Source organism: Nestor notabilis, unplaced genomic scaffold (assembly GCF_000696875.1).
Source record: "Nestor notabilis isolate BGI_N333 unplaced genomic scaffold, ASM69687v1 scaffold11592, whole genome shotgun sequence".
Lineage (NCBI taxonomy): Eukaryota > Metazoa > Chordata > Aves > Psittaciformes > Psittacidae > Nestor > Nestor notabilis.
The window spans coordinates 101,435-126,904 of record NW_009916995.1 but is presented as its reverse complement, the minus strand read 5'-3'; the positions used below and the strand labels follow the sequence as shown (position 1 = coordinate 126,904).

At 41.8% G+C, this 25,470-nt stretch overlaps 1 protein-coding gene across 1 annotated transcript; it reads right to left on the bottom strand.

The window, feature by feature from the left end:
• Positions 1-5,354: 5,354 nt before the first annotated feature.
• UBASH3A (ubiquitin associated and SH3 domain containing A) lies at positions 5,355-23,718 on the bottom strand. Its single transcript, XM_010024863.1, has 14 exons — positions 23,606-23,718; positions 21,373-21,426; positions 20,251-20,437; positions 17,825-18,023; positions 16,938-17,107; positions 15,846-16,054; positions 14,894-15,016; positions 12,851-12,954; positions 11,455-11,577; positions 10,897-10,989; positions 9,730-9,874; positions 6,864-6,970; positions 6,383-6,489; positions 5,355-5,492 (listed from the first exon to the last, which is right to left on the bottom strand). The coding sequence occupies exons 1-14, from the start codon at positions 23,716-23,718 to the stop codon at positions 5,355-5,357; spliced, it is 1,872 nt and encodes a 623-aa protein (XP_010023165.1).
• Positions 23,719-25,470: the final 1,752 nt, after the last annotated feature.

Below are 25,470 nucleotides of genomic sequence, written 5' to 3'. Positions count from 1 at the left end.
AAAGTATTAAACAAGCACTAAATGCCACAGACAAATCTTTTCTCCTCTTCTGCAGGTGAATAATTCTGCTCTGAAACAGTTTTTCCTGATAATATGTAAGCGATATCCTAATTATTAATATATGTATCTGTCTGACTTTGACTCTTCTGTACTGTGGGTATGAAAGTTGATGGGCCTGGAGCCTGAGGCAGAGAGCTGCCAGCCAGTAGCAGGTTTTTTTTGAAGTAAAATAATCAGTTTTGGCCCAATTGGGATAAAAGATGTTGTACTGGTATTGCTGAAACAGGACTTGCATTTTTTTATTCACCTCAGAACAGGAAATCTATACTAAAATTTTATTTTAGGGGAAAGACGGAAAACATTTTAACAAGTTCATTATATCTACAACTCCCAATTTCAGCAAAGTTATGCCTGGAATTTTAAAAGTTAGTGATAAAAGTGGAGTGACAGAAAGCGGAGGTTAGGAAATGAGTCATATGAAATAGTTTATTACTTCTTCCTTGCATTTTTTCTTGTATCAGAAATTTCATAGTAAGAAAATCACCATGCAATCTTTCCCCTCCTATCTTTTTCTCTGCAATTTTCACTGCAATTTCTTATCACACTGATGTGACTTCCATAAGCATTTTGAGGTGTTTGTCTTTTCCTCTTAAATGATGCATATCCATTATTACTGTAGCTAGATCAGAGCAAACTTGGCTTACTAATGTTGGTGGGGTTTGTCTTTTCATAAAAAAACTAAAAACCATTGGTTTACTTGCTAGTTTAATATATTATACTATACTGAGAAATATCCACACAACATATTTCCTAACTCTCTTGCATTTAAAAGTAATCTTTGGGTCAAGCTGAGTTCATTCTTGGATAATTTATATTACCTTTTCCATGCAGCACTGTACTGTTTATTAGTGCATGAGTGACCTCCAGTGGTATACCTGCAAAAAGAAAAAAAAAAGCATCCTGTCAGGAATACAGTCATAGAAAACAGAACATCCAGAAGTCTCTAACATGTTAAAAAGTGCTCCTGAGAAGATGGCTTGCTCCTTTTCTAGACCACCAGTGCTTTTGTTAGAGGAGACATTTAATTTTACTGTCTTTTCCAGAAATATCTTAAGGATCATTTGGAAACTACTTAATAGCAGTTGCTTCATTCGTATCTTGGAGAAGGAAGAACCCCTGCCAAAACTTGTTGCATGAAGGTGCGCTAAGCCTCTCTCATCCTCCTGCATCTTAATTTCTCAGTAATGAACAAAGACCTTTTTAGGTAGTAGTGGAGCAGTAATTTTTCAGAACTCTTCCTAAATAGACTGAAAAAAAAAAGAGATGTGCTGAGTGCGAGGATATGATATTGAACTTAAGGCTTTGAAGCTTTCTTTCCAGGTTTTCAACCTTAGATCATGATTCTCATGTCCAAATCACTTACTCCAAAGTTGGTGAATGTTGTTTAAAAATATTAGACTATTTTAACCTATGCATCTGATATTTATTTAGGTGCCCAGCTTTTTGCCTTTAAATCATAGAAAGATTTGGGTTGATTGGGACCTTTAAAGATCATCTCATCCAACCCACCTGCCATGGGCAGGGACATCTTCCACTAGACCAGGTTGCTCAAAGTCCCCAAGGTCCAGCCTGGCTTTGGTACATCAATGACATGTAAGACATGATGAATTTGAGGTTAAGAGTCAGTAACTACCTTCCATGTGTAAAGCTGTGTATGAAAAAAAAAAATGGTGCTGAGAGTATCTATGTTGCAGGTGCCTTAGAAAAACATCAGGAAACTCAGTCATATATGACTTCCAGAGCTACCTCTTCCCCAGAGATGAGACTTTTTCCACAGTTGACATAGAAGCTGGTCACAGGAGTTCATCGAAGCTAAATGAGGCAGTTGGGGTTGTCAAGATCTCACACCAAGAGATTATCATCACCAAAACCCCAGGAACCTCAGGGAGATCCCATTTGGAGGTTTTGCAGTTTGTCTTCTAACAAGGTATTACAAGTCAAGAGCCCCAAAGCACTCTCCAGACCTTTTGTGATCTCCACCAGAAACAGGACTGTAAAATTCAGTAATTCACTAACTCCTTCCTATTCCTCCTAGTAGAGTCTTTTATTTGTTCAAAGCTTTTGTGCTGTTCTCAAGTTCAGAAAGTCTTGAACATTTTAATTTTTAATCACCCATTGAAGAAAGCACTAGAAGGTCAAGACCATACGTTCTTCTAAATTCATAATAGTTTCATGCAGTATTTTATAAATAATTTTTAAAATAATAAATAAAAGAAAAAAATTCCTTTTGTTTTGAAACATTTCACTAACAAAGCTCTCAGGAGAAAGTCAAAAATCCACTCAACTGATTTAGTCCCCACTTCATGATTTAAAATTGCAAAAAATTAATAGAATTAATTACTGTTTTGAGCTGAATTGCATAGGTCAATGCTGGCACAAGGAAAAAGCTTTGGAAAAATCATGAACAAAGTATTTGTAGTATTTTTTTTATCTTGCTTTTGAGAAGAACTGGACTCTAATGTTTCTCCAAGCAGTTCTGCCAAAAAGTAGTCACAAAAACCATTATAAATTTCTATGTTACTATCCTTTCAAAGTGTATGGAAGGAGCATTCTTGCCTGGAAAAATAAATAATAAATAAAGCTTGCTTCTCTGACCCATCTTTCAACCACACCAGATCTTATTTAGTCACGTAAATCTGAGGTAGTGTTTTCCCCACAAGGTGTCACCATAGATTAACGTCTCTATAGGTCTTTATCAAAAGAATTTATATTTTCAGGTTTTAAGATATAAACAAAACACTCAGATTCTCTAAGTGGTACTAAAAGCATCTATTGAAGTACATAAATGTGTAGTGAAATAGATCCAATCAAAGAAAATTGCAATGTAGTAAAGCAACATCTATTTTTTGAAGTTGCATTAAAAAAAAAATCAAGAAACTGGAAAAGAATTTTATGTGTCTTTTGCTTACTGCAAAAACAACTTCGAAGCTTCCAAGGACATTTCGTTACTTTCAGCTGTGTTCAGCAAGTAGTTTCATATTGTGAACACACCACATTAGGAATTCTCTCTCCTAAGCACTAGATTTTACAATTAAGAACCCTTGTATGCTAAAGATATAATTTCAGCTCTGATCCTACAAAGTGTTCTTTAGAAGTAAACATGTGCTTACCCCCAAGCACTGGTCAGAGCTGGGACCATCTCTCACATGGGGGGTTCAGTCTGGGGTGACAGCTTCCCAGGTGACACTTGTCCTGTATCTTGAAATTGCTTCATTAAATCAGAGAAAACTGCACCAAAAGCCACAGCTTTCATGGAGAGGAAAGCCTCGCAGGAGCACTGTGACCTGACTCCTCTGCAGGCATCGAGCAAAAACCTTCCAGGAACGACCAGAGATGTGCCATGCCCAAGGCCAGGTCCTTGCCCCATGCCACCCCCATTGCCCTGTTGTCCCTATTTCCCCCTCCCTTCCCACCTGGACAGACTCCTCAGTGAGGAAGAAGAGCACCCAAAGGGGCTGCTTTTCACCAGCTGAGGGTCAGACTTTTCTTCATGGCTGGGTCTGAGCCCAGCCTTAGCCAGGAGCAGGTGGTGTGATGGGAGACCCTTGCTGGTTACTGTTAGCATGGCTGAATGAAAGACTGAGATGTTGCTCCCTCCCTCATCACCTTTCTCTTCCACTGTGTGCTGATTTTCATGTACTGGATGGCCCTTTGTCAGCTAGACTTCTGCCTTACAGCCCTCTCTGAAGACCACAGAGGAGCCTTGCACTGCCTTCAGGGCTCAGTTCAAAACCATCCCTCACCACACCAACCCCTCACAGCTGACAGCAAGCATGTGCTGGGGCAAGATGTGGAAAAGTAACCAAGCCACAGTCTTCTCAGCACTGCAGTGGCCTCCTGCTCCCCTGGAGCTAGAAGAGGCTGTCACAATACTTGGGGTTTTTACCTTTTTCCGGAGCTGCATCAGTAGCTACCCATCTCATGCGCTTGAGCTGCAAGTGGAGATACAGTCCCATGTCCTCCCTTGCTAGTTAAAGAGCTTCTTTCTTGGCCCTGGGGCATTTGATTTTCACTTTAAAATGAGAGTGCTATCAGAAAAGGAAGAGCTCGAGCAACTTCACCAGAGCTGGTAAATCAAAATGAATCATTTCAGGTGCAAGATCAAGATACAAAATCTCCACACCCACAGACAAGGGTGCTTGTCAGACACCACTCAGTCCTGAAGGCTGAATGTTGGGTATCCTGATGGCTAACAGCATGCATACAGAGATACGGCAAGAAGGAGCACAGAGACAAAGAGTGAAATTGAAAACATTTTTAGTCGTACTAAGAGGAAAAGAGAAACCTCCATTTTAGGCTTTCATTGAAAGAAACAATGTACTTTCCCAGAGGTAATTATCCAAGAGATAACTAGAAAGGAAAAGAGTCTGTGGAAAGGCATGTTGCTGTTTGTGCATAAAATTTCAGGCCTACATTCCCTTAATCAAACAAATCACCAAAAGAAGAGTTACAGAGACCTTTTGGGTGACCCATCCAGTAGGCGTGCCACCATTTATACAATTTGGCACAGAACAGCAGAAAGCAAAGCTGTTGTCCTGCAAGTGCCATCTCAGGAAATGTTCAGCGATTAGAGTTGCTCACGTCATGGTTTTGTCATCAGTACAGTAACGCAAAGCATCTCTTTGTCCTAGCAACAGTAAAGCAATCAGTTTTCTTCAAAAAGGAATAATTCAGCCCCTTTTGCAATACAGATCACTCAAGAATCGTTGAATGGGGAGCTGTTGTGATAGAAAATGAGCCTCCTTTGTAGAAGAGGTAAATAAATAGTGTGGTGTTTGCTCTTGTGGAACTGAAGGAGTGAACAGGAAACCCAGTCGCTTTAGGTAGAGCTGGTCTCAGTCTCCTCTTTGGGTAAGAAATTACTTTTTTCAGTCCCAGTTTCTCTGTTTGACTGAAAACATCCAAATGCATGAAAAAAACCCAACTCTTACTGGATGTATTTTGGTCTTGGAAAATGCAACAGTGTCTACTTTTAGTGCCTTTAGCAGTAGAATTTGTTATCAGATTGTTCCATATTTATTAAATGTTAGTTCTCTCAGAAAACATTAAAAGGTACTTTCTTCACCACCAGAAGACTTATTTCTCACTTGCATGCCAGTTACTAGGTTCCATCTTCTCAGCCACTGACATAAAAACAGAATTCAGGCACGAAAGTTGGAAGTGTTTTTCTGTGCTTTGACAACTCAGAGAGGGTATTTCCCACCCCCTGCAAGTCTTCTGGATGAATCACTGGACTGTGAAGTGTAACCTCTCTTTGGCTTATTTTTGACAACTGCACAGGCAGACCCTGCCTTCTAATCATCCATGATACCATTTCTCCAGTTAAATGCTGCATTTGCCCCATGAGTTAACATTTTCACTGGTGGGTTGACCATCTGCCATTTGTTCTCTTCTTGCAGCTCTTCGCAGAAACACATGCCCAGTGAAGGGACCTAGGAAAGAAGTTACCAGCAGAATTACTAGCAGGGCCATTGCTTTGACATGAGAGAGGGGGCTTTGCTACAGAAGAGATCAGACACCAAGATTGTTACGGGAGGAGAGACCAGGACATTTTGCTAATTCCGAGAACTAAAAACAGACTGAAGGCCTGTAGGTGAAACCTGAACTTGTGCCATCACTAGACATTCGCACTTGTATTTGATGATCAAAATATATTCACACCTTATTATCCTTTGACTGCAGTAGTAAAAATATATCTGAAGACTGAATTCTCTGGTTGGTCATACTAGGGCATATGGTAAGGAAAACTAGGGTGAAGAAATTCTGTCACTGGTGATAATACACAAACAGAGTAAACAAAAAACTTTGGAGACCAAGTCTCAAGCCCAGGCCCCACTTGTGAAGCTGGCAAAAACCCCTTCTCCATTCTGTAGTTGAGTGTGAAAATTGTGAGATTGCAGTGACTTAAAAAACAGTTTCTTAAAGAGTGGCTTCACTGAATGTAGCTGCAGGTTACACTCAGAACATCATAAGGAGGAGAGGGAAGGCTTTTAGCCCCATTCCTAAAAGAAGGAGTCTAGCTCCAGATGGAGAGGTTTCCAAATGAGCCTCATGTCTGTAGGTGTTACCTGGCATTGACTTTCCAGTGGAGTTGGGTGAAAATTGCAAAGACTTAGCTGCTAGTCACATACTGCTTACCAGGAGGAAATCCTTCTCTTGACCTCCAGTGTTTTGCTAAAACTTCATGAGATCCCCTTTGTAATGAGAAAGCTAATATAATTTGTTTTGGCATGCAGTTACATGCACGTCTCATCGTGTAAGCAGGCTCCTTATTAAAGGTATAATAAAACCAAGCGAAAGTTTCTTGCTGAAGTCTTCCTACCTTTCGTACCACCTGGGCAAAGTCTCTGCTGTCTCTGATGGGGAGTCCTATCAGAGGTCGGGTGAAAGATGTCAAAGAAGAGCCATGGCCCACAATGAGGATGACACCTGATAGACCGGAAAAAGCAAAGTAGTAAGGGAGCTGCAGCACTGTCAGGTTACCCATCAACAGATGGGTGTGAGGCTATTTTGAGACTGTTCATCTTTGTAGATGATCTTATTTGAGCTACATCCTGATGTAGAAAGACCAAACAGAGAGTATAGTCTTGTGATTTAGCACTCTGCTGTCTTTTAATTTTACTTTCCAATTTCTATCCCATAAATTGCATATATTTCAATTCACTGTAGCCCAGAAAGAAGGCTCTACCTTAAGCTCTGTGCAGTACCAACAACTCACGTTAAATGTGTTTCAGTTGGCAAATCTCTGCCAGTTTCTGTTGCTGATGTGTCTGATAGAATATACAAAGATCTGAAACCTTTACCTTTTCTGGGACAGGCAGTGATGATCTGTTTTATAACTGCAGAGCTTCTGCTAACAAATTCTTCATAACTTTCCGATGGCACCAGTGAAGAGAGTGGAAAGTTACCCCTGACATTCAAATCACAAATATATGTTAATCCAGTGAATACTTGGACACTGTTAGCACTATTGAATAACTACACCAGAGAAAAAGCAGTTGGTTAAACAGATACAGGTTTTTCTACTGACTTGGCTGATATACTGTTACCTCAGCTTGCGTGGAGCATTAGCTTCCCCCCATAGTCATTTCCATCAAATTTTATGGCTATATCTCATAGCTCATGAAGCACCATGCTTTAATAAAACTTGTAAGTTAGAGTGAAGATTACTTAAGGTAGGATTTGTGCCTAAGAAGAGTGTAATCTTTGAGCAGTTCTGTCAGCAAGGACCACTATGGTCCAGCTATGGACTGCAGACTTGTAGAGCCGCAGCTCTAGCAATCCTGACCGAGTTCAATCCAAGGCAAGACACTGATGATGTGAATGCTTTCAATATGTGGTGTCTCAGTGTTAGTCTCCTCAATAAAAAAAGCAAATGAAAATCAGCAACAAGTGAGGCATATCTGCGTTAGCTGGACAAATAGATGGTAAAGATTTTTACTCCTAGAGTTAAAAGAAACCCAACAAAACCAAAAACAGTGTTTCCAGGGATATTAATTACAATACACCACTCCTAATTATCTGAGCATGTCTACTGAGACCAGACACAGTTCTTTCGTATACTGCGGCTCTTCAGGCACTGAACAATATTTTCCCAAAAAAGAAAGAGCCAGACCTTTAAACTGCTTCAAATCAGGGCAGCTGCATAGGGCTGGGGGTTGGGTTGATGGATGCCATACTCCCTGTCCCAGTCTAGTGGCAGCAGGGAAGAGTCTGCAGAGCCCTGATGTGCGGTGGCCAGTGGTGCCAAGGGTAGGCAGGTGGGAACACCAAACTCCTGAAGATGGGATGCCCTAACAGCCTTCTCAGAGATGAAGGATAGGCAAAATAGGTAGCAGAACCAGTCATTCGCTGGCTATCAACAGGCTCCTGTCTTTGATATCTACCCAGTTAGCTGATTGAATCAGCGCTTCTTAGCAACAAAATAAAATCTCCCCAAACTCACTTTATATTTTTCATGTCATCTTCTTAATCTGTTTTACCTGGGAATGGGAAGCATTCACTGCTACAGCTGGCAAATAGTGATGCGTTGTGATACAATATAGGGTGCTAATTTTTTTCTACAAACTGCCCCCCCCACACCCTAATTTGATTGTCTCCTTATTCAGTGAATTGGCAGGAGTGAGATTAGATTAACACATTGTAGTAAGGCATGGTACCACAGTGTACTTTCATAGGTGAGTCCTCGGCATGTTATTTCTGCACAAATGGCAGTAACAGAAAATAGGTGGCAAAAGCATGTGAAAGGCTCATCCTGGATTGTTAATCATAGTTCATATTAATCCTGGCTAGGTTAGACAAGTCTAGATTGGGTTACTCAAAACTAGTCTGTTGGATCTCAGTGAGCTGTGAGGGGTCTAAACCCTGTGATTAACATTGCTTCAGAGCTTCCTCTCTGAACTTCCCACTGCTCCACATTTGCACACTTTCTCCCAAGGCAAGTGAGGTTGTACTGAAAAAAAAAATATGGAAAAACAGTCTGCTGGTAGTAAAACACACCAGAACACACTATGATCCAAAAAAATGAAGGATTTTGTTCCTTTGTGCAATTTCAAATGAAGACACTTGCTTCATTATGCTTCATAATACAGAAACACAGTAAGACACAAAATGTTTCCTTCCCTTCTTTCTTGTACATGTAGGAAACCCAAGAGACATTCTTAACTAACTAATTTCCTGGGCCTGGCTGTGCACTGTGAACACAGAGCAGCCTGGTTTGTGGGCAAGATGAGGAGCTAGGCTGAATTGGAGGTTTGTCATTTCCTGCCCTGCGGTGGTTTGCAAGTGCTCAGAAAAGGTGTCACCCACCCTCTCCAAGTTGTGAAAGCTCCAAAAAGACCTTGCTGAGCACAGTATTAATCTTTGAGCAAGCCAAACCAAACCAAGCCCCCTCCCTGACCAAATTGGGCACAAACATCAATTGTAGTGAAATGCTGTTATCCTGCCTGCCCCAAGAACCAGAAAGATGGCTGGCTTCTATTGGGCTCACCTCCCTCTCCCCAGAACCTCCATAGATCTGCACAGGGGTGGCCCCTTGCTTTCCCCTCCTTTTATGTCTGTTGCTTCAGTGACACAAACCAGCGACGTTTCAGGCATGGAGCTGTGCTCCCCTGCCTTTTCCCAACCTGTGCCACCATCTTGCTGCTGCCCTTCAGACCCTTGGCAAAGAGCTTACTAACCTTTTGTAAAGTCACATTTCCTTGTTGCTGAACACAAGCATGCTATTTACCCAACAGGTTATTCTTCACATTCCTAAAGTGTGCTTCATATGAGCCAAAGGTAAAAACAAAACTCCTGGTACCTGAGGCTAATGCCTGTAACACAGCTATGCTTGCACATGATACACCGTGGGCCTGAGCCAGCAGATATGAAGGCAACGCCACAGCAGGGCTGGTCCCGCACACAGGTTTTGTGCATGTGCAGGTGCACCCATGTGCTCCGTACACACACACTGTCAACTGTGCACATGTGTTGCTGTGTCAGAATGGCAAAGCTGACTCTTGTCACAAGACAGCTGACAGCATCTTACTTGGGGAACAGATCATGCAGGCTTGAATTTGACCAGAATCACCCAGTTTTTGCAATGTTCATAATTGTTTCTAAAAAGATGAGGAGACACCTCAGGAAAAAATAAAATAAAAGACTAACAGCTACATACGGAACAATTACCTGTAACTTGTATCTATTTTGTAAGATGCCTCTACTAGTTCTGTCACAGTCATGAAGTTAGGAATTACTCTGCTTGCTTCCCACTTGGTCCATTCAAACAGTCCTGGTTCCACCCTGATTTTGACTTTTTGATCTAATTTAAGCCCTGCAAGAACAAGAAATATTACTTAAGAAGAGGAAGGTACACTCAAGTGTTACACTCAGGCTATACATTCTGCCTTGTTTGCTGTAACACTTTCATCAGTGAAAATTAATTACTTTCAAACAAAAGAGGGTGACATCGATTAAATGAAGCCATCATTATAATGTTGCCTGACTAATGTTAAGGCACTACAAATTATTACATTATTGTCATCATTGATGTTATTATTACTGGAGCTCTCTTGTGATGATCTGCAAGGTACAGAAGACAATAGAAGAAAATGCCCCAGTAGATGTTATAATCCGGATAAATTTCAGATGGGAAATGTTTTTGTGATTTTTATGTAGCATTTTGCTCAGTGGTCCTTGATGGGGCATTAAATTGTCCTACAGTGTTCAAAATGGAATCCTCTTATCAAAAGACACATTCTTTTTTTGATTATTCTCATAAGAGCTTACTGAATGGCACTAGTTCCCAGAAGAAATACACTCCCATCATAATTCTGATGAAAACATAGTAATGAACTGTGAATCTGACAGACATGTGGAAAGGGGTTCGGCAATACAAAGGTATTAAAATAGTTTGGCTTGCAAATGTAAATGCTTTCAGGAGAAAATTGTCTTCCCTGATTCACATAGATATCCTTCAGATTACTGGAAATATCTGCTTTTTGACTCAGAATATTTTCTGGAAGAGGTGGCAGTGGTGATCTGATGAGCAGCTACTAATGGTGAATTCAACTTGATGTGAAATGCCTCTATTTCATGTAACATTAGATTCCATTTTAAGTAGCGAGGGCTAGAGTTAATGGGACCATACTCTGCAGATCATACATACGGCAGCAGGTTTATTACTGCCTGTATTGCTAGTGAGACAAAACCCACCTTCTCTTCCCTGCTTTAATGTAATGACAAATAACCACAAAGCTGTACAGCTTCTTAATTGTTCATCTCAGAGACTTCACAGAAGTTTGATGAAGACATTTTCACTGTGTCAAAAGCACCTGGCTGCTTTTGCTGCCTTACCCTGCAGTATGTGTTGAGCTGTCTGTATGCAGCGGAGTGCAGGTGATGAGTACACATAGCTGACTGGCACCTCCTGGTCCAGCAGAGCTTCCCCTGGTTGGGAACAGCAAAGTGAGTTGCTCTTTTACAAATCATGACAGATGAGAAACTACTACAAAATACCTTCTGCGAAAAACAGCTTGGAGCTTTTCAGTTTCATTTACATAGGATACATTGACAGTAATCTTTTTCACACTACTGGCTGACTGAGCTCACTAAAAAGCTCATTCTGGTGGCAGCAGCAAGTTTAAAACAGGCGTTGGAAGGATAATTGCTTGCACCAGGCTTGCATTGTCACAGTCAGGCACAATTGCTCAGGGAGCAGAAACAGCTTTCATTTGATGAGTGAATTGAACCAGACTAACTTTCTTTACCAGGAACTGGCAGAATGGGTCTCCAAGATGAGCAACCAGAGCTCCTAGGAGCTTTTTCTACTGTAAAGCCAGTATGAGCTTTTGCAGATAATGAAATCCTGCTTCCCAAACATGTACATTTGCAGTAGGATATTACCCAGCTTACCTGTAAGCCTTGACTGGAAAATACCACAGCAAGACAAAGGAGGATCGTATTCAAAATGCTTCATGCTGTCTTTCCGCTTTGGCAGGGTGGAAGGGAAGTTCAGATCTGCTCTGTAGTATTTTCCTGAAATGAAGTGGGACATTTTACTGTGGCACAAGGGAGGCAGCAGCCTCATGTGGCATTTTGTTATAATGGCTTTGTTTCTTCTGGATGGTTGGATGGTTGGTTCTGGAAACTCAGCCTAGAGTGACATCTTGACTGGTAAATGGAATACGCCAAAGCCCATTCCCTGGACAAGAGGGCAAGTAATGAAGCAGAGCATCTGCCCAAGGAACTAATCTCTCTTCTCTCCACCTCAAGCACCCATGCTTTCTGTCCACTGGGGACAGACTGTGGTCTGCACTCACTCAGTTTGGGGGATCATGAGGCAGTGCCTGAACTCAGATGCCTACAGGATTATTTTAGTACTACAGATAGAGTGCCTCACTGATGAAAAAACCACCAGTCACTGCTATTACCTTAATGACAACATGTTTTAATGTCACAACCCTGGCTTGGGAAATCACCTGTCCTAACAAAACAGCACCTCTTCTGCAAGCTCTGAAAGAGCAAATGTGGGGAAGAGATGGGGCAAGAATTTGTGAGAATTTAGCTTTTTGGGTCTCAAATGAAACAAAAATTCATTCCATATCAATATTCTTTTATCATTGCCAAAAGGACAAAAAGCAACATTTCCACCAAAGAAAAACCAACTGGTTATGCAGCCAGAATGTACCACCCTGACATCCACTCTGAACTTAATATAGGAGATCTCCAGCCTAACAAAAGAGTCTTTCAACACAGAAATCTCCCTTCTGAACTCCTGCCTTCTTGTTCCCCTCTTTCCTCTTGACACTATTCATTTCCCTCTTCTGGGTAGCTTTCTTCACCTCAAAACATACTTTTTTAAGAGAGAGAACACCAAGAAATTCAGCTTTTAATTTAGATCAGTGCTGACATTTCCACCATGGTTTGGTCTTGCTTTTTGCCCCCCAGGTTTGACTAGTGATGTATGGTGACTCTGATAACAGACCATGGTTCTGACTCAAGCACTGAATGGTGGAGGGATCTGACAACCACCAGCTTTTGTAATGAGCAGTAAAGATCTTGTTTTAGAGACACATCCATCAGTATCACAAGAGCTTTGCTTGTGCTACAGAGTTTATCCAACATAAACATGAAGGACTTTAGAACATTATGAACCAGTTACGTGCAGGTCAAAGCTGCTGTGTCTGATTTGCAATGTTACCTGCTTGTGTCGGTGTTTACATTTACACATAGGAGTGTCTTGCTCTCATCACCAGCGTTAATCAGTTTTGGTTCACATTTGCTGAGATTCTCCTATTATCTTACTCACCATCTGCAGTCAAGCACTGTTGAAGCCAAGATTTGCCAAAGACCTGATCAACTCTTTCTCCATGGCGCATCACCAGCACTCCTCTCCGCAGGATGGCATTCTGAGACATCTGTGTGAAAAGGGTTTCTCATTAAGATATTATATATAACCTGCATAAGAAGTCTGGATTCCTGGGTCCTGCCTGACAGAGGAAGAGCAGACCTGTCCTGGGAGGTTTCTAACAAGCACAGTGGGGGAGAGAAAGGAGCTGCTACAACAGATGCCTATCTTTAGCGCAACCATAAGCCTGACTGGCTCCCCATTGAAGGCAAATGAAGGAGATTCCTGAACTTCATGGGGTACAGATTAGGTTTTAACTCTGTGTTTCCACTAGTGAAAGGTAGTGCTGATAATAGATCTTTTAATTTCAGTATGGGAAGGAATTATAATTTTCATATACATTTTATAGTTGATATAAACAAAAGAGGGTAACTGGCTAACGTTTAAGTGATAATGGTCTTCTCTACACCAGGACTAACATCAAGCTTGTCTTTTGTTTGCTAACGAAATGCTACTTCTACATTTTCATACCTGTGTGGCCAGGTCAACAGTGAACCCACATCTCTTCTGAGGCCACTTTTTTTTTTACTCAGACTGCATGGAATTACAAACAAGTTCTAAGTAGTTTGGGGTTAGTATAAAATACACGTTAAATACAGATGAGAAGATAAGGAGGAATGGGTCAAAGGCTTTAAGTCTTCTTCAACAGTAACCCATCACAGCATTACTGCTGCAGCACTGAGGTTAGAGATGTGTATCTACAGCTGCAGAGAAGGAAATTCTTAAGAAGTGGTATGAAATTTATATTCATGTATTCTGTTGAACACTATTGCATTTCTGTCATGAAACAGAAATCAACCACCAGAAGATCAGAGTTTAAAACTAAGATTCTGTGGTCTTGCTTTTCCGCTTGAGAGGAACCCAGAGGCCAAGGAAACTCTAGACTGGAGGTGTGTACATTGCAAAACATGTTCCTCAGGCCAAGCAGTGGCTCTGCCACAGTTTTGTGCTAGATAAGAAAGGCTGAGAGCAGTCAAGAGTCTGTGGAAGGATGCGTGAGTCGTGTGGAAGTTTCTGTCCTACTGTCTTACACACAGCATCCTGGGAGGCCCCTTCAAGGTGCCTTCAAGTTTCTTTGATGTTAACACAAATGAACATAGGGCTATCCCCCAGCACAACTAGAAGAGAGGCCTTGGGGCCAGCAAACCCAAAGGAGTTTCTGCGGCATGTCAGTATGCCAGAAAGGACCATCTTAACATCCCTGACAGAGCAAATAAGGCAATGCAGGTGCAAGTGTGCTGCAGATAAAATAAGAATCCTATTTATTCTGTTCTTCCTACCAGAAGACAAGTGGAAAACCTGGGGAAAAAATGATACATGTTGATTTTGAAACTGGGACAAAAATGCAATCCCATCAGTGCTGCTAACCTTTCCAGCTAGTTGCTTTTTTGCTGCAGTTCTATGCAGTTATTTGAATTAGCTCTATATCTAAAAATACAAAAGAAGGTAAAACATTTAAATGTGCTAAGATCTGGGACGATGTAAGCTACCAAGGTGACATGCATAGAATCTGGCCATAGAAGTAACAATGAACATAATTCCACTCTAGTTACTCTGCTACAGACTATATGGGAGTCAGGGGAAGTTGTGGCTGTATCTCACCTGTCAGACATGTTGCCATATCTGTGCACAGCTTACCCAGTAAAGCTGTGCACAGAGAAACCTGAGCAGAGAACCCATATGTTGTGCTATTATGACACAAATGGAAAGAGTTCCATGAAAGAAGACAAGAGTAATATACATCCTATACATTTCAAAATATTTATGAGCTATTATACTATACAGGATGAGTATGTGGATATATGTATATGTGCATTACAAAATAACATGAAAATGTGAGGAAGAAAAATGAAGATATTATTAAATTTACTAAATGCTTTTAATCAATAGCATATCTGCACAAGCACGTGGCAAAGAAGAAACGGAAAAAAACCAGTTATCTGAAGAGAAAGTACCTTGGTTACACTCCTTGACATGCTAGGATTTTGGACTTCTCCATTTGACTTTAGATTAGGTTCATTTTCAGTTTGGATGAAGAGTCTTGAAGCTGTTACAAAAACATATTCCCTGTAGAAAAAACAGAAGCAACACACACACACAAACATATAGGCACACACACAGATAGAAGGGATTTTCAAGTAATAACTTTGTCTACAGGCACATGTAAGTCAGGATTCACATTCCACTCAATATTTTTTGCACACTTGCAACCCACTTCATCACTTTGCTCTAGATTTAGAATAAACTCAGTAAAAATGAGGTTAAAATTCTATGAACTGACAGCATGTATTGGGTGAAACCCTGCTAAAGTGTGACCCTCAAGCAGGAAATACTACCTGGTTGCCTCCCCTCTGTCTCAGAGAACTCAGCAACAAGCACACCTACGTCTCCCCACCTAGAAAAATCAGCTCTAATCTACAATTAGCATCAGCTGTGCTGTCAGCTGCAAAGTACAGGTAGATGCCTGCTGATACAGAGCAAGTCAACAAGACAAGGGTGGGCTCAAGGAGGTGGTTTCATTTCCAGCTAACTTTCCAAGCTCTTGAAATGAGAAAAATGAAGAAAGCAGTGAGCCAGGCTGAAGGCTCAGCCTGCCCAGCAGAACATAGAGTTTTAAAATTCATTAGGATGTCCAGCTTGTTCAAGAGCAAATAGGGGTCATTCCTTGGACATCTGAGCAAATGAACTCTGGGTGTCTGTGTGTGTGTGTCCTATCTCATGTCTTTCAGAAGCCTCAGCATCCCGCCCAGACCTCCAGGACCCCATTCTGCTTTGCCCATGCCACCTTCAGCTCCCTCCTGGCACCCCATAGCTCATGGCGAGGAGGAAGACTGCCACAGCTCCCCAGCAGGAAAAGCAGCTGACATAAAGCAAAATCCATGAAACCCCAACTTACCTGTGCTTAACCCATGTATCTGACTCGTTGGCCCTCTCAGTGTAGTTTTCAGGAAGAAAACCCCTACAGCCAGTGCGATGTGAGGTCCCAATCACCCAGCCTTCACTCACATCAGACTGCTGCGTCGGGTCAACGTAGATAAAGTCGCCAGCATTGATCATGAGTTCATCAATGTTCTGGGGCTTGTACTGGAAGAGGGCCCTCCGTGTCTAGGGGGAACACACAGTAGAGTCAGGCTGCTGCCGGGAGCCTGCTGCTGCCCCTGCCACAGCAGCTCAGGGGATGCTTGTCCAACTCTCTGCCGGACAACAGCAACCAGTACTATTTTACACTCTGCAATGTGCTTTTTAATGGCACTTGGGCAGAGAAAAAGGAAGACACTACCACATTGGCAGTACATGTAAAAATAGGCACTTGTTTTTAATAAAAATACTTTTTTTTTCGCCTGTAACTAATACAGACTTATTTGAAAACAAACATAGCAAAACTGTTATCAGTTATTTTTGTGATTACTTGCAGCTCTCCTGAGTGTGACCAAAATCCAACATGAGACTTGCAATATATTGATCTGACTAAAAAATGTTGATCATTCCATAAGCTAAATTTGGAAATTAGAACTGGAAAAATGTTGACTGGTTTTAACTTAGTCTGTTAAGCACAAAATCAGCAGCAAGAACTGTGCCCTGTTCACTGACACTTAATCTGAGTTTTGTTATGGCTGAAACTATCAAGAAAACTAATCTTGCTGAATAGACTTTAACTACAAATCTGTGATCTTATGAATCTTAGCAAATACTTAAGGACTACCATTTCCTGTATCTTTTATTTTCTCATGTGATGGGAAGATTATTTTTTTCCACTGGAGTTTGGAATTAGACCTTGCTGACATGCAGGTCAAGCAGCCTACCGTAAAGATGTCTTCTACTGATTCATGAATACAGTTTTTCAACCCTAAGAGGTACTTGAAAAAACTGTGGTTTTTTTAAACACTGAACTGTGCATGCACTGATTTTCTTCATGCAAAATAAAGGCAAGATGACTGTAGCAAAGAGTCTGACCACGGGCTCAGTCAAATAAGTCTGATGATGGTACCTGGTAATGCACAAAACGCATGTCCCGTGAGTAGAGTGTAGCTACCCACTGGCAGGTCTCCCCTGGGTTAATGCATTTGGCTAATTGTTCCAAAGTCTTCTGATGGTGAGGATAAAACTTGTGAGACAAGGTAAGGTGGAGCTGCTTGAGGCAGGGCTTCACATGGCAATCTAGGAATGAAAAAATCACATCAAAACATAGAAGCAAAGGTCATTTAAAGCTCTTCTTGTTTTGTCCTACATGCCTTGCATGATGCAGGAAATATCACAGTAATTAGTAGTAGAGTAGATCGTAGTTTTGCTGAGTAGTGGTTTTGCAGAATATCATGGTTTTAATCATGTCAAGATAATTCACAAACCTGGACTGGATTTGCTCCCTGGCTTCAACCAGGAGAAAAAGATGAACAGGGTTTGAATTCCTCTCTCAGTCTGAGATGTATTGAACTTGTTTCTCCCAGGCTAAGCTATGCTGGGCCTGTGTCCCTTCAGTCTCCATTGATGATACAGTTTCCCTTTGATGTCACTAGAGTGAGGATGAGAACCTATTTCTCAAGGATGCAGTCAAGCCATCAGGCTGGGCCATAAGCACCGTGGGGATGGAGGTCTGGGAATAGGGACTACTATATCACTGCCCATCTTGGATATCCTGTTGGATGGCTTATCAAGTTACACAGCCAATCATTTCAGCTTCTAGATAAAAGCACTGTGTCTTCAAAGTGTAAAACATGTTGCCCTAGCCCCTTTGTTTTCAAATCTGTATGAGGAAAGGATGCTTGCTGGCAGTAAAATACCAGCTAAGCTTCCACAGAGACACAGGAGATGTTTTCAGTACCATGCCTAAGCATTTGTGCTACAACCCACCCATTTTGGCTCTGATGTCTGTCCTACCTGCCACGGCTGAAGCTTCTGAGGAGAACGCCAGAGCAAAGTCTTTGAGGATATTTGCATGTCTGTCATCAATGAAGAAGCCAAGGTAACTGGTGGATGAATGTAGTGATAAGGAAATGGATGGCGGAAACAGCTGTGAAAAGCTTTCACCAACTCTCTTTAAAGTGTCATACAATAATTCCACTTTCTGGTCTTCACACTGAAAGAGGAGGAGCAGGCTTTACCCATGGGCTCAACAGCCGTATTGTAGCCTGTGTTATACAGTAGTATCAGAAAACAGCACAGGCATTAGACTTCCTGAGAAAGACAACACACCTATGAACGTGCCTGAAATTCCTGGTATTAAAATCAGTAATATTGGACAGTTCGATCAGCACACAGTGTCCTATAATATATAGGAGATGGAGCCTTGTACCAGGAGGTGTGTCTAGCCTGGGTAGTAAAGAGCTAAAAGATTTTACCATCTGACAGGTGTGCAGTAACCTGTCTGAAAATAGGCAGGGATCATGATTTTCCCTTTCAGTTTTAAGTAAGAATTTGTATTATTGCTATCCTACAGTCCTTAGCTGAAATTACTCCTGCTAAATCTTCAAGATCTCAGATGCTGAGCAACATATCTAGCAAAATTCATAAGGCTTCTTTGTCATTATGATCCTTAATGCTCTAATCATAGCAAATTAGATTGTACAGAACCCTGCTTCCACAGAATAAGTGGCAATTAAGCAATTTATGAAGTGCAGAGACAAATATAGAATTTGTTGCATGTAGCCCTAGACAGGAATGCTAACAATGCTCCTTTTCTGGGCTGCTTTATTCTCCTCCACAGAGCTATTTGCTCCATTTAGTCATTACAACGGGTCAAGCAAGTGCAAGTGTGAATGCACTGCTCTCTGTTTCAGCGCATCTTGGCTGTAGCTGATGTTCATGTGCTGCACCATCAATATGTGAAACCTGGATTCCAGGTGGTTCCAGAGTTTTTCCAGACTAGTGTCTCCTTGCTTGTCTCTGTGATAAGCACATTCACTTATGCAGGAGAAGCAGCTTTGCTGGGAAGTTCTCTAGAGAGTCACCAGCAATCAGAAGGTGTCGTGGTTTAAGCCCAGCCGGCAACTTGGAACCACGCAGCTGCTCGCTCACTCCCCACCTCTTCCTTCCCCCCCCCCCGCTCCCGGAGGGATGGGGAGGAGAATCGAAGGAATGTAACTCCCACGGGTTGAGATAACAGCTCTCCAGTAACTAAGGTATAATACAAACCACTACTGCTACCAATAATAATGATAAGAGGAATAACAAGGGAAAAGGACACAACCGCTCACCACCCGCCGACCGATACCCAGCCTGACCCGAGCAGCGATCTGGGCCTTCCGGGTAACTCCCCCCAGTGTCTATACTGGGCATGACGTGCTGTGGTATGGAATACCCCTTTGGCCAGTTTGGGTCAGGTGTCCTGCCTCTGCTTCCTCCTGGCTTCCCCTCCTCCCTGGCAGAGCATGAGACTGAGAAAGTCCTTGGTCAGAGTAAACATTACTGAGCAACAACTAAAAACATCGGTGCTATCAGCGTTGTTCCCAGGCTGAAAGTCAAAAAACACAGCACTGCACCAGCTACTAAGAAGGAGATAAAATGACTGCTGTAGCTGAACCCAGGACAGAAGGGCACTTAGGAGAACAGATCTAGAACCAGAAAACGGCCCACCAGGAGTCCAACTCAGGAGCCAAACTTCCATGTGAAACTATTGGCAAAGTGACTCCATTGCACTGCTGGGCTCCAGTCTGGCTCCCCTTGCTCCTTCCACCCCTGTGCATTCTGCTTCCCTCTTTTTCACAACATCCAAGCTGGGTAAAGTCTGTAACACGCCACCATAGCAGTGGTGTTCTGGTTGGAGCTATCTGGGGAAGGCAGGGGTTTCCCTGAAATTCCCATAGTCATAGTACCAAAGTTGTCTACGTCCTATGATAATGCTGTCACCATTGCACAACTGGCTGAAGGCAGCCACTGCTGCCCTGACCAGGAAGGTTTAACATCCTAGATTGATGCAGCAATGGACACAGTCTCTGAAGCCGGCTGATAGTTGCATGTGAGGAGCAGTGCTTCCTGCTGGTAGGTCCATGTGTAGCATGGACTGCGCAGGGTTGCTCTAGATGAATACTAGACACGCGTCACTCTGCTACCCTGAAGCATCCCACTGGCCTCAGCATTCAGTGTTTAGGTACACTGAGACCTAAGGTGGGTAGCTAAAGTGGGTGGTGGGAAGAAAGCCCCCGATGCCTACACAGAGGCTGAACATTCAAATGTTAAGGAAGCATGTCTGGTCCTGGGTCGTGTCAGTTTGATCTCCAAGGAGAAGTTCTGGTGTAAGACAATGGCAGATGGTTCAGTTCCACCAGTAGCTGATATGTGACACGCGCACATGTTTTATGCCTTACCGTGAAGAAATCGCAGAGAGTGATGTGCGGAAAAATCTCATGGGCTCTGTTTTTCCCGCACTGGCGTTTGCTCTCCTTCCAAAACTCTACCAGGTAGTTATGCAAACAGCCAGTGGGGCACAGGTAAAGAGCATACTCCTGGGGGATTGGGTCATCCAAAGAGGGATCATTGCAGTGAGAGTGCAACCTGAAATTAAGAGCACATCACAGAGAGCATGAGCGCTGCTTACTCTTGTTTCCTGTAGTTGAAGGCATCCATAGTAGAGACCAGAAAAAGGAAATGAAAGGTTGTTATTTTCTCACAAGTGAACAGTTAAAATAAAAACTCATTACAAATTTTCTCTCTGAAGTCCTAGCTAATGGAGATTTTTTTTTTACTGCTTATTTTTGCGTACTTTACACTTTATGATGTGCTGTCACTTCTTTCAATATCTGAAAATGAAGGACAACAAAAAAAGATTTTTTTAGGGCTTTTTTGGTTATTTTCCATCTTTTTCATGTCTGGAAACAGAGGACTGGAGGAGGGAAAAAAGAAATGTGTAGAAAATATTTAAGAATGACAAAATAAAAGCTAACTGAAGATCTTAAAAATACTCAGAAGGAGCTAGTCTTTTTATTCAGCCCTGATAAAGGCAAACAAGACAAATCAGAAAATGCACAAGCAAAGATCAGAAACTTATATCCCATGTGATGATATCCTTCACCTTGTTTTTCACATGCTGTGTGTTTGGCATTGCAGCTGTTGGATTGGGAGTGGTTCTTGAAAAGCATGGTAGCATCCCAAACAAAAAAATATTAGGGAAGAAGATGCCATAGTCAAATGTATCCTCTGGCTTTTCACATAAAGAAAAGAAAAAAGCAATTAAATTGAGGGGGGAAGAAAGCCTACAACAAAAGCCAGAAGAAAATGCAAAGAGAGACTGGATTCTGCAAATAACCTCACTTCCCAGAATAAGTACAAATACAATTATTTCTTTCTCTGCGTGAACGAAAATGGAAAAAAAAAAAAAAAAAGAACTTAGATGCAAGCTTTTTATGGCAGATAACTTCATATACAGTGACAGAATCAGCATATGAAGAAGGATTTTCAGCCAGGTTTAATGCAAAATCATAGGTACTTACCATTTTGCAGCATCTTCCACCGTCTTTTGTCCAGTAGCAGCCAAGGCTTTTTGCCTAGAATAAAAACCAAAATTAGTTCCTCAGAATGACAGAAAGAAAACTAGAAAGTAAAGCATAGACATGCTGTGGTCACAAAGTCTATTTTCCAGCACAGACAGGACCTTTAACAACTAGGTAGTGCCTGGCAAATACAAATGTTCTTGAAGCCCTCCAAATAGTATTTTCCACTGCAAGTCTTTAATTCTTTGAAGATTAACCTGTCCTCTCCATAGGATACCATCCTTTGTATTCTGGAGGTGTTTCCTTAGCAGCCCTACTGACTATAAAGATTTCTTTAGGGTTGGGTAAACCAAGATTGAGGGAGGTGAATCTCCCCCTCTACTCCACTCTGGTGAGACTCAGCCTGGAGTTCTGCATTCAGCTTTGGGGCCCCCACATAAGACGGACGTGGACCTGTTGGAGTGAGCCCTTAGAGTCAGGAGAGCATTAGGCTGTGACTAGGCATTCTATGCTTCCAAGATGAGCAGTGAAGATCAAAAGATAATGCGTAGAATAAATTCTGAGTATACCAGATTCTCTCAGATAGAGAGTAGGAATAAAACTTTGAAAATCTGTATTAAAACTAGTGCCTTTACTGCAAGAATGAACTGTTTCTTCCCTAAAGCAGAATCTGCTGATACAAGTTCAGTTCTGTATAAGCACCAGGGAAGGCCCATTTTGTCGACCTGATGCTTAGCTTAGCCCTCACATATTTGGGCTTTATTCTTTGGGGAAATATTGCTTTGGCCTGCTGATTCTACATTATGAAAGATTTTGTAATATTTCCACCCAGCCTCTTTTCCTCAGGCTAGAACTTACCAAAAGAACAACTTTTCAGTACTTCAATTTACAGTTCAATCCAGGAACTAAGAGACAGCTAAAAGGTTTTATAAAAACACAACATTTTGAAGGTCTTAAAGTCAATAAAAGCAAATAAATTAAAAATAAGGTGCTTTTGGACATTTTGTCATTTTATGTCGATTTGCATAGTACTTCTGCCACTGCTTCTTGGTTTCGACCTGGGAAGCACAAAGCCATCTCAGCAACAGCAGTAAGTGTATAGAAGGGGATTTGAAGTACATTGCATACAGGACAAAAAAAAAGAAAACTAGGCATTACTTCGGGGTGACCAAACTTATAGTATTACTAGGGAAATGATGAGCCATGTTTTCAGCTAAAATTCCCCTGTGCGTAACTGGGAAAAAGGGACCCGCAGTTTCCTCATAAACTGTGCACATTGTGTCTAAAGTTGAAGCGCTAAACACAGCTATTCCTAAAACAGCATCACAGCATTTATGAATGGAGCCTTTTCAACTTGCTTAATTTTCAGTCCAAGGGGAGAGATATTGTTCTCCTTTCTAAAACATTTTTATGAAGTTCTTTGACATATAAATAAAAATATCTATTTTTTTAACAGTTTGAGCTGAGGTGTCCATAATTGTCCTTCAGAAGCTGAAAAATCCTCCCCAAAACTTTCCTGTACAACCAGAATGATGTCTGAGGGAGGAGTGACCATCATGTTTCTTTTTTATTAGCTTGGTTAGCTGCCGCCAGTTAATCTCTTATCCCCTGTGGTTGCCAAGAATAGTGCCTCATTCTTTACTTGTACATTTTCCAGGCAGGACACGCTTTTGGAACAAGATCCTGATTCAAGACAGGAAGAAAAATTGACAGACTTATATGGCATCTTGTTAAGGAAAGCTCACTGTTTTAAGTTTCCAGTGACAAAATCCAGGGGGAGGTCTCCACCAGGCCTGAAAAAAGCTTTGAATAGAAGTTAAATCCACATTTAATTCCCTTGTAATAGCAGTGATAAGCAGAAAATGAAAGATACTATATCCCAAGAGCAAAATACGGACTTTAACGTCTTAATTCATTGTGAAGCCTCTCAACCCAAAGATGTGGAAGGACATGTTTTTTCAGATATACACAATATTTATAAAAATGGGTACATAGCAGGGTTGGTTTTGGTTTTGGTTGTTTGTTTTTTTTTTTTTGCAATATAAGCAATGCACACTGCTTTACAGGAAATCCAAAGCGAGGTAGGTCTGATCCCTGTATAGGGACATCACCCCATGAAGCAGCATGCTCTCTTGATGAAAAAGCCAAGCTGCCTGCTGTCATGTTCTTATGAGAAATATCTCTTATTTTAAATACCTCTTATTGTGCAAAGGCAGCCAAACACATTACTCACGCGATATGAGCTGGGAATCCTTTGGCAAGGAGAGGCTCAAGGAGTACAGAGGTGCGTCTGCTCCTGTGTTTGTTGGACACCTTTGCGTACAGCTGTGTCTCGGCCACTGCCATCTCCTCCACTCTTCCCCTGACTGTGTGATGAGTGCTGACAGAAACTGTGAGGTGGGAGGAGGATGGGAGGGAGTAAGAAAATGAGAGAGAGAGAAAGAGGCAGCTAAAATACAAAAACCCTCAAACCTCTTGTGATCTTTTCTGACAAAAGCTGACATCCTGTTTTCGTAGCATCTGTGTCTCTGAATTTTCGTTTTAGCGTGGCTAAAAAAGCGAAAGATATCCTCAGGTATTTCCCACCCACCCCAGCAGAACAAGACTAGTAGCCCAAAGGCAAACACCACAGTCAGGATGGACTTGCTGAAGGGTCTGAGATGGGATCTTTTAGCCTTGCAGTTTAAATAGTCTTCTGAAAACCAGGAAATCCACTTGCTACTGCGATGGGGGAGAGGTGAGCAGGGATGTCCTAAAGCATGTAAGCAGTTAGGCCACATTCTATCCTTTGGGGTTTGATTTTCATGTCCTCCTGTCGCTATTGTACATAGTTCCTGCTCTGGTCTTCTCAGCCAAAGGTGATGAGCCAGACAACTGTTCAAGGTCAAACCCAATGTCATATCAAAACATCATACCCTGACACTAGGCTTGGAGCAGCTTATGGTGACAGCAGGGTGAAACCTGCCCTTTCCAGTGGTGCCAGGTCCACCACGGGAGCCTTTGCAGACCTGTACTGGCTGTTCCCTGGTGCTTCCAGCATGGCCAGAGCAGGTGAAATGGCTGGAGACAATTTTCTCTGGCCTCATTGTAGGTACTGCAGCTCCCTGAGGAGGACAGGACTAAAAGGGTCACCAGAGCTTCTGGTGTCCTGAAAGGAGACTTCTATTCTTCTTGTTTGTAGTTTCCCTTGGGGCACCTGGCCAGTTTGGGCTGCTTCTCTAACTGTTTGTCTCTGAAGTCCAATGGGGAGGGCATCAGAGCACTGTGAGCAACTAAAGAAATACAGCTTTCTTTATACATCCTTGTCTGCTTTCTTTTTTATATTTTTTCTTACGCATCCCTGTGTTTCCCATTTCCAGGGAAGGCTGCTGAAAGAGTGGCATAAGAGATAATGAACTCTTAACATCATGGCCTGGATGTGAGCAGTTAACAGGATGATGATACAGCGTCCTTTCCTTTGGAAGTGCCAGTTTCCGTTGTGCACAGCAAAAGGAATGAAGAGCTTCTCTCATCACAACTGTGTTTTGTCATCAAAACCTTCATTTCTTCCATGACCTCTCAGGAGCCTTATTTCACTTAAATTGTTATGGCCTTTGCTTCATCTGTCTTCCTGCTTCTTCCTTCCACCCTCCCCTCTGTCATCAACCTGTCTTCTTAGTAAAAAACCAAACAAAACCCAAGCCAAATTATTACTAATCTTGAGCATTTCATGAAGCTGAACATATATTTTCATTTTCTAAATCCCACAGTACAAATGAGTTGATACTTCAGAAACATGAGATACTGCTTGCAAGGTGCTTCCAAAATATTTTGCAATATTTAAATATATATATTATACTTAGTATAAGTTATTCAGGACTGTCATGGTTTAAACCCAGCTGGTAACTAAATGCCATGCAGCCATTTGCTTACTCACCCCAGGCAGGATGAGGAGGAGAATCGAAAGAATGTAAAACCTACGGGTTGAGATCAGAATAATTTAATAACTGAAGTATGATATTATACCAATACTACTATTAATAATAATGATAAGAGAAATAAGAAGGAGGGAGTATATAAAACTACAAGGGGAAAGGGAAAAAAAACCTCAAACAATAA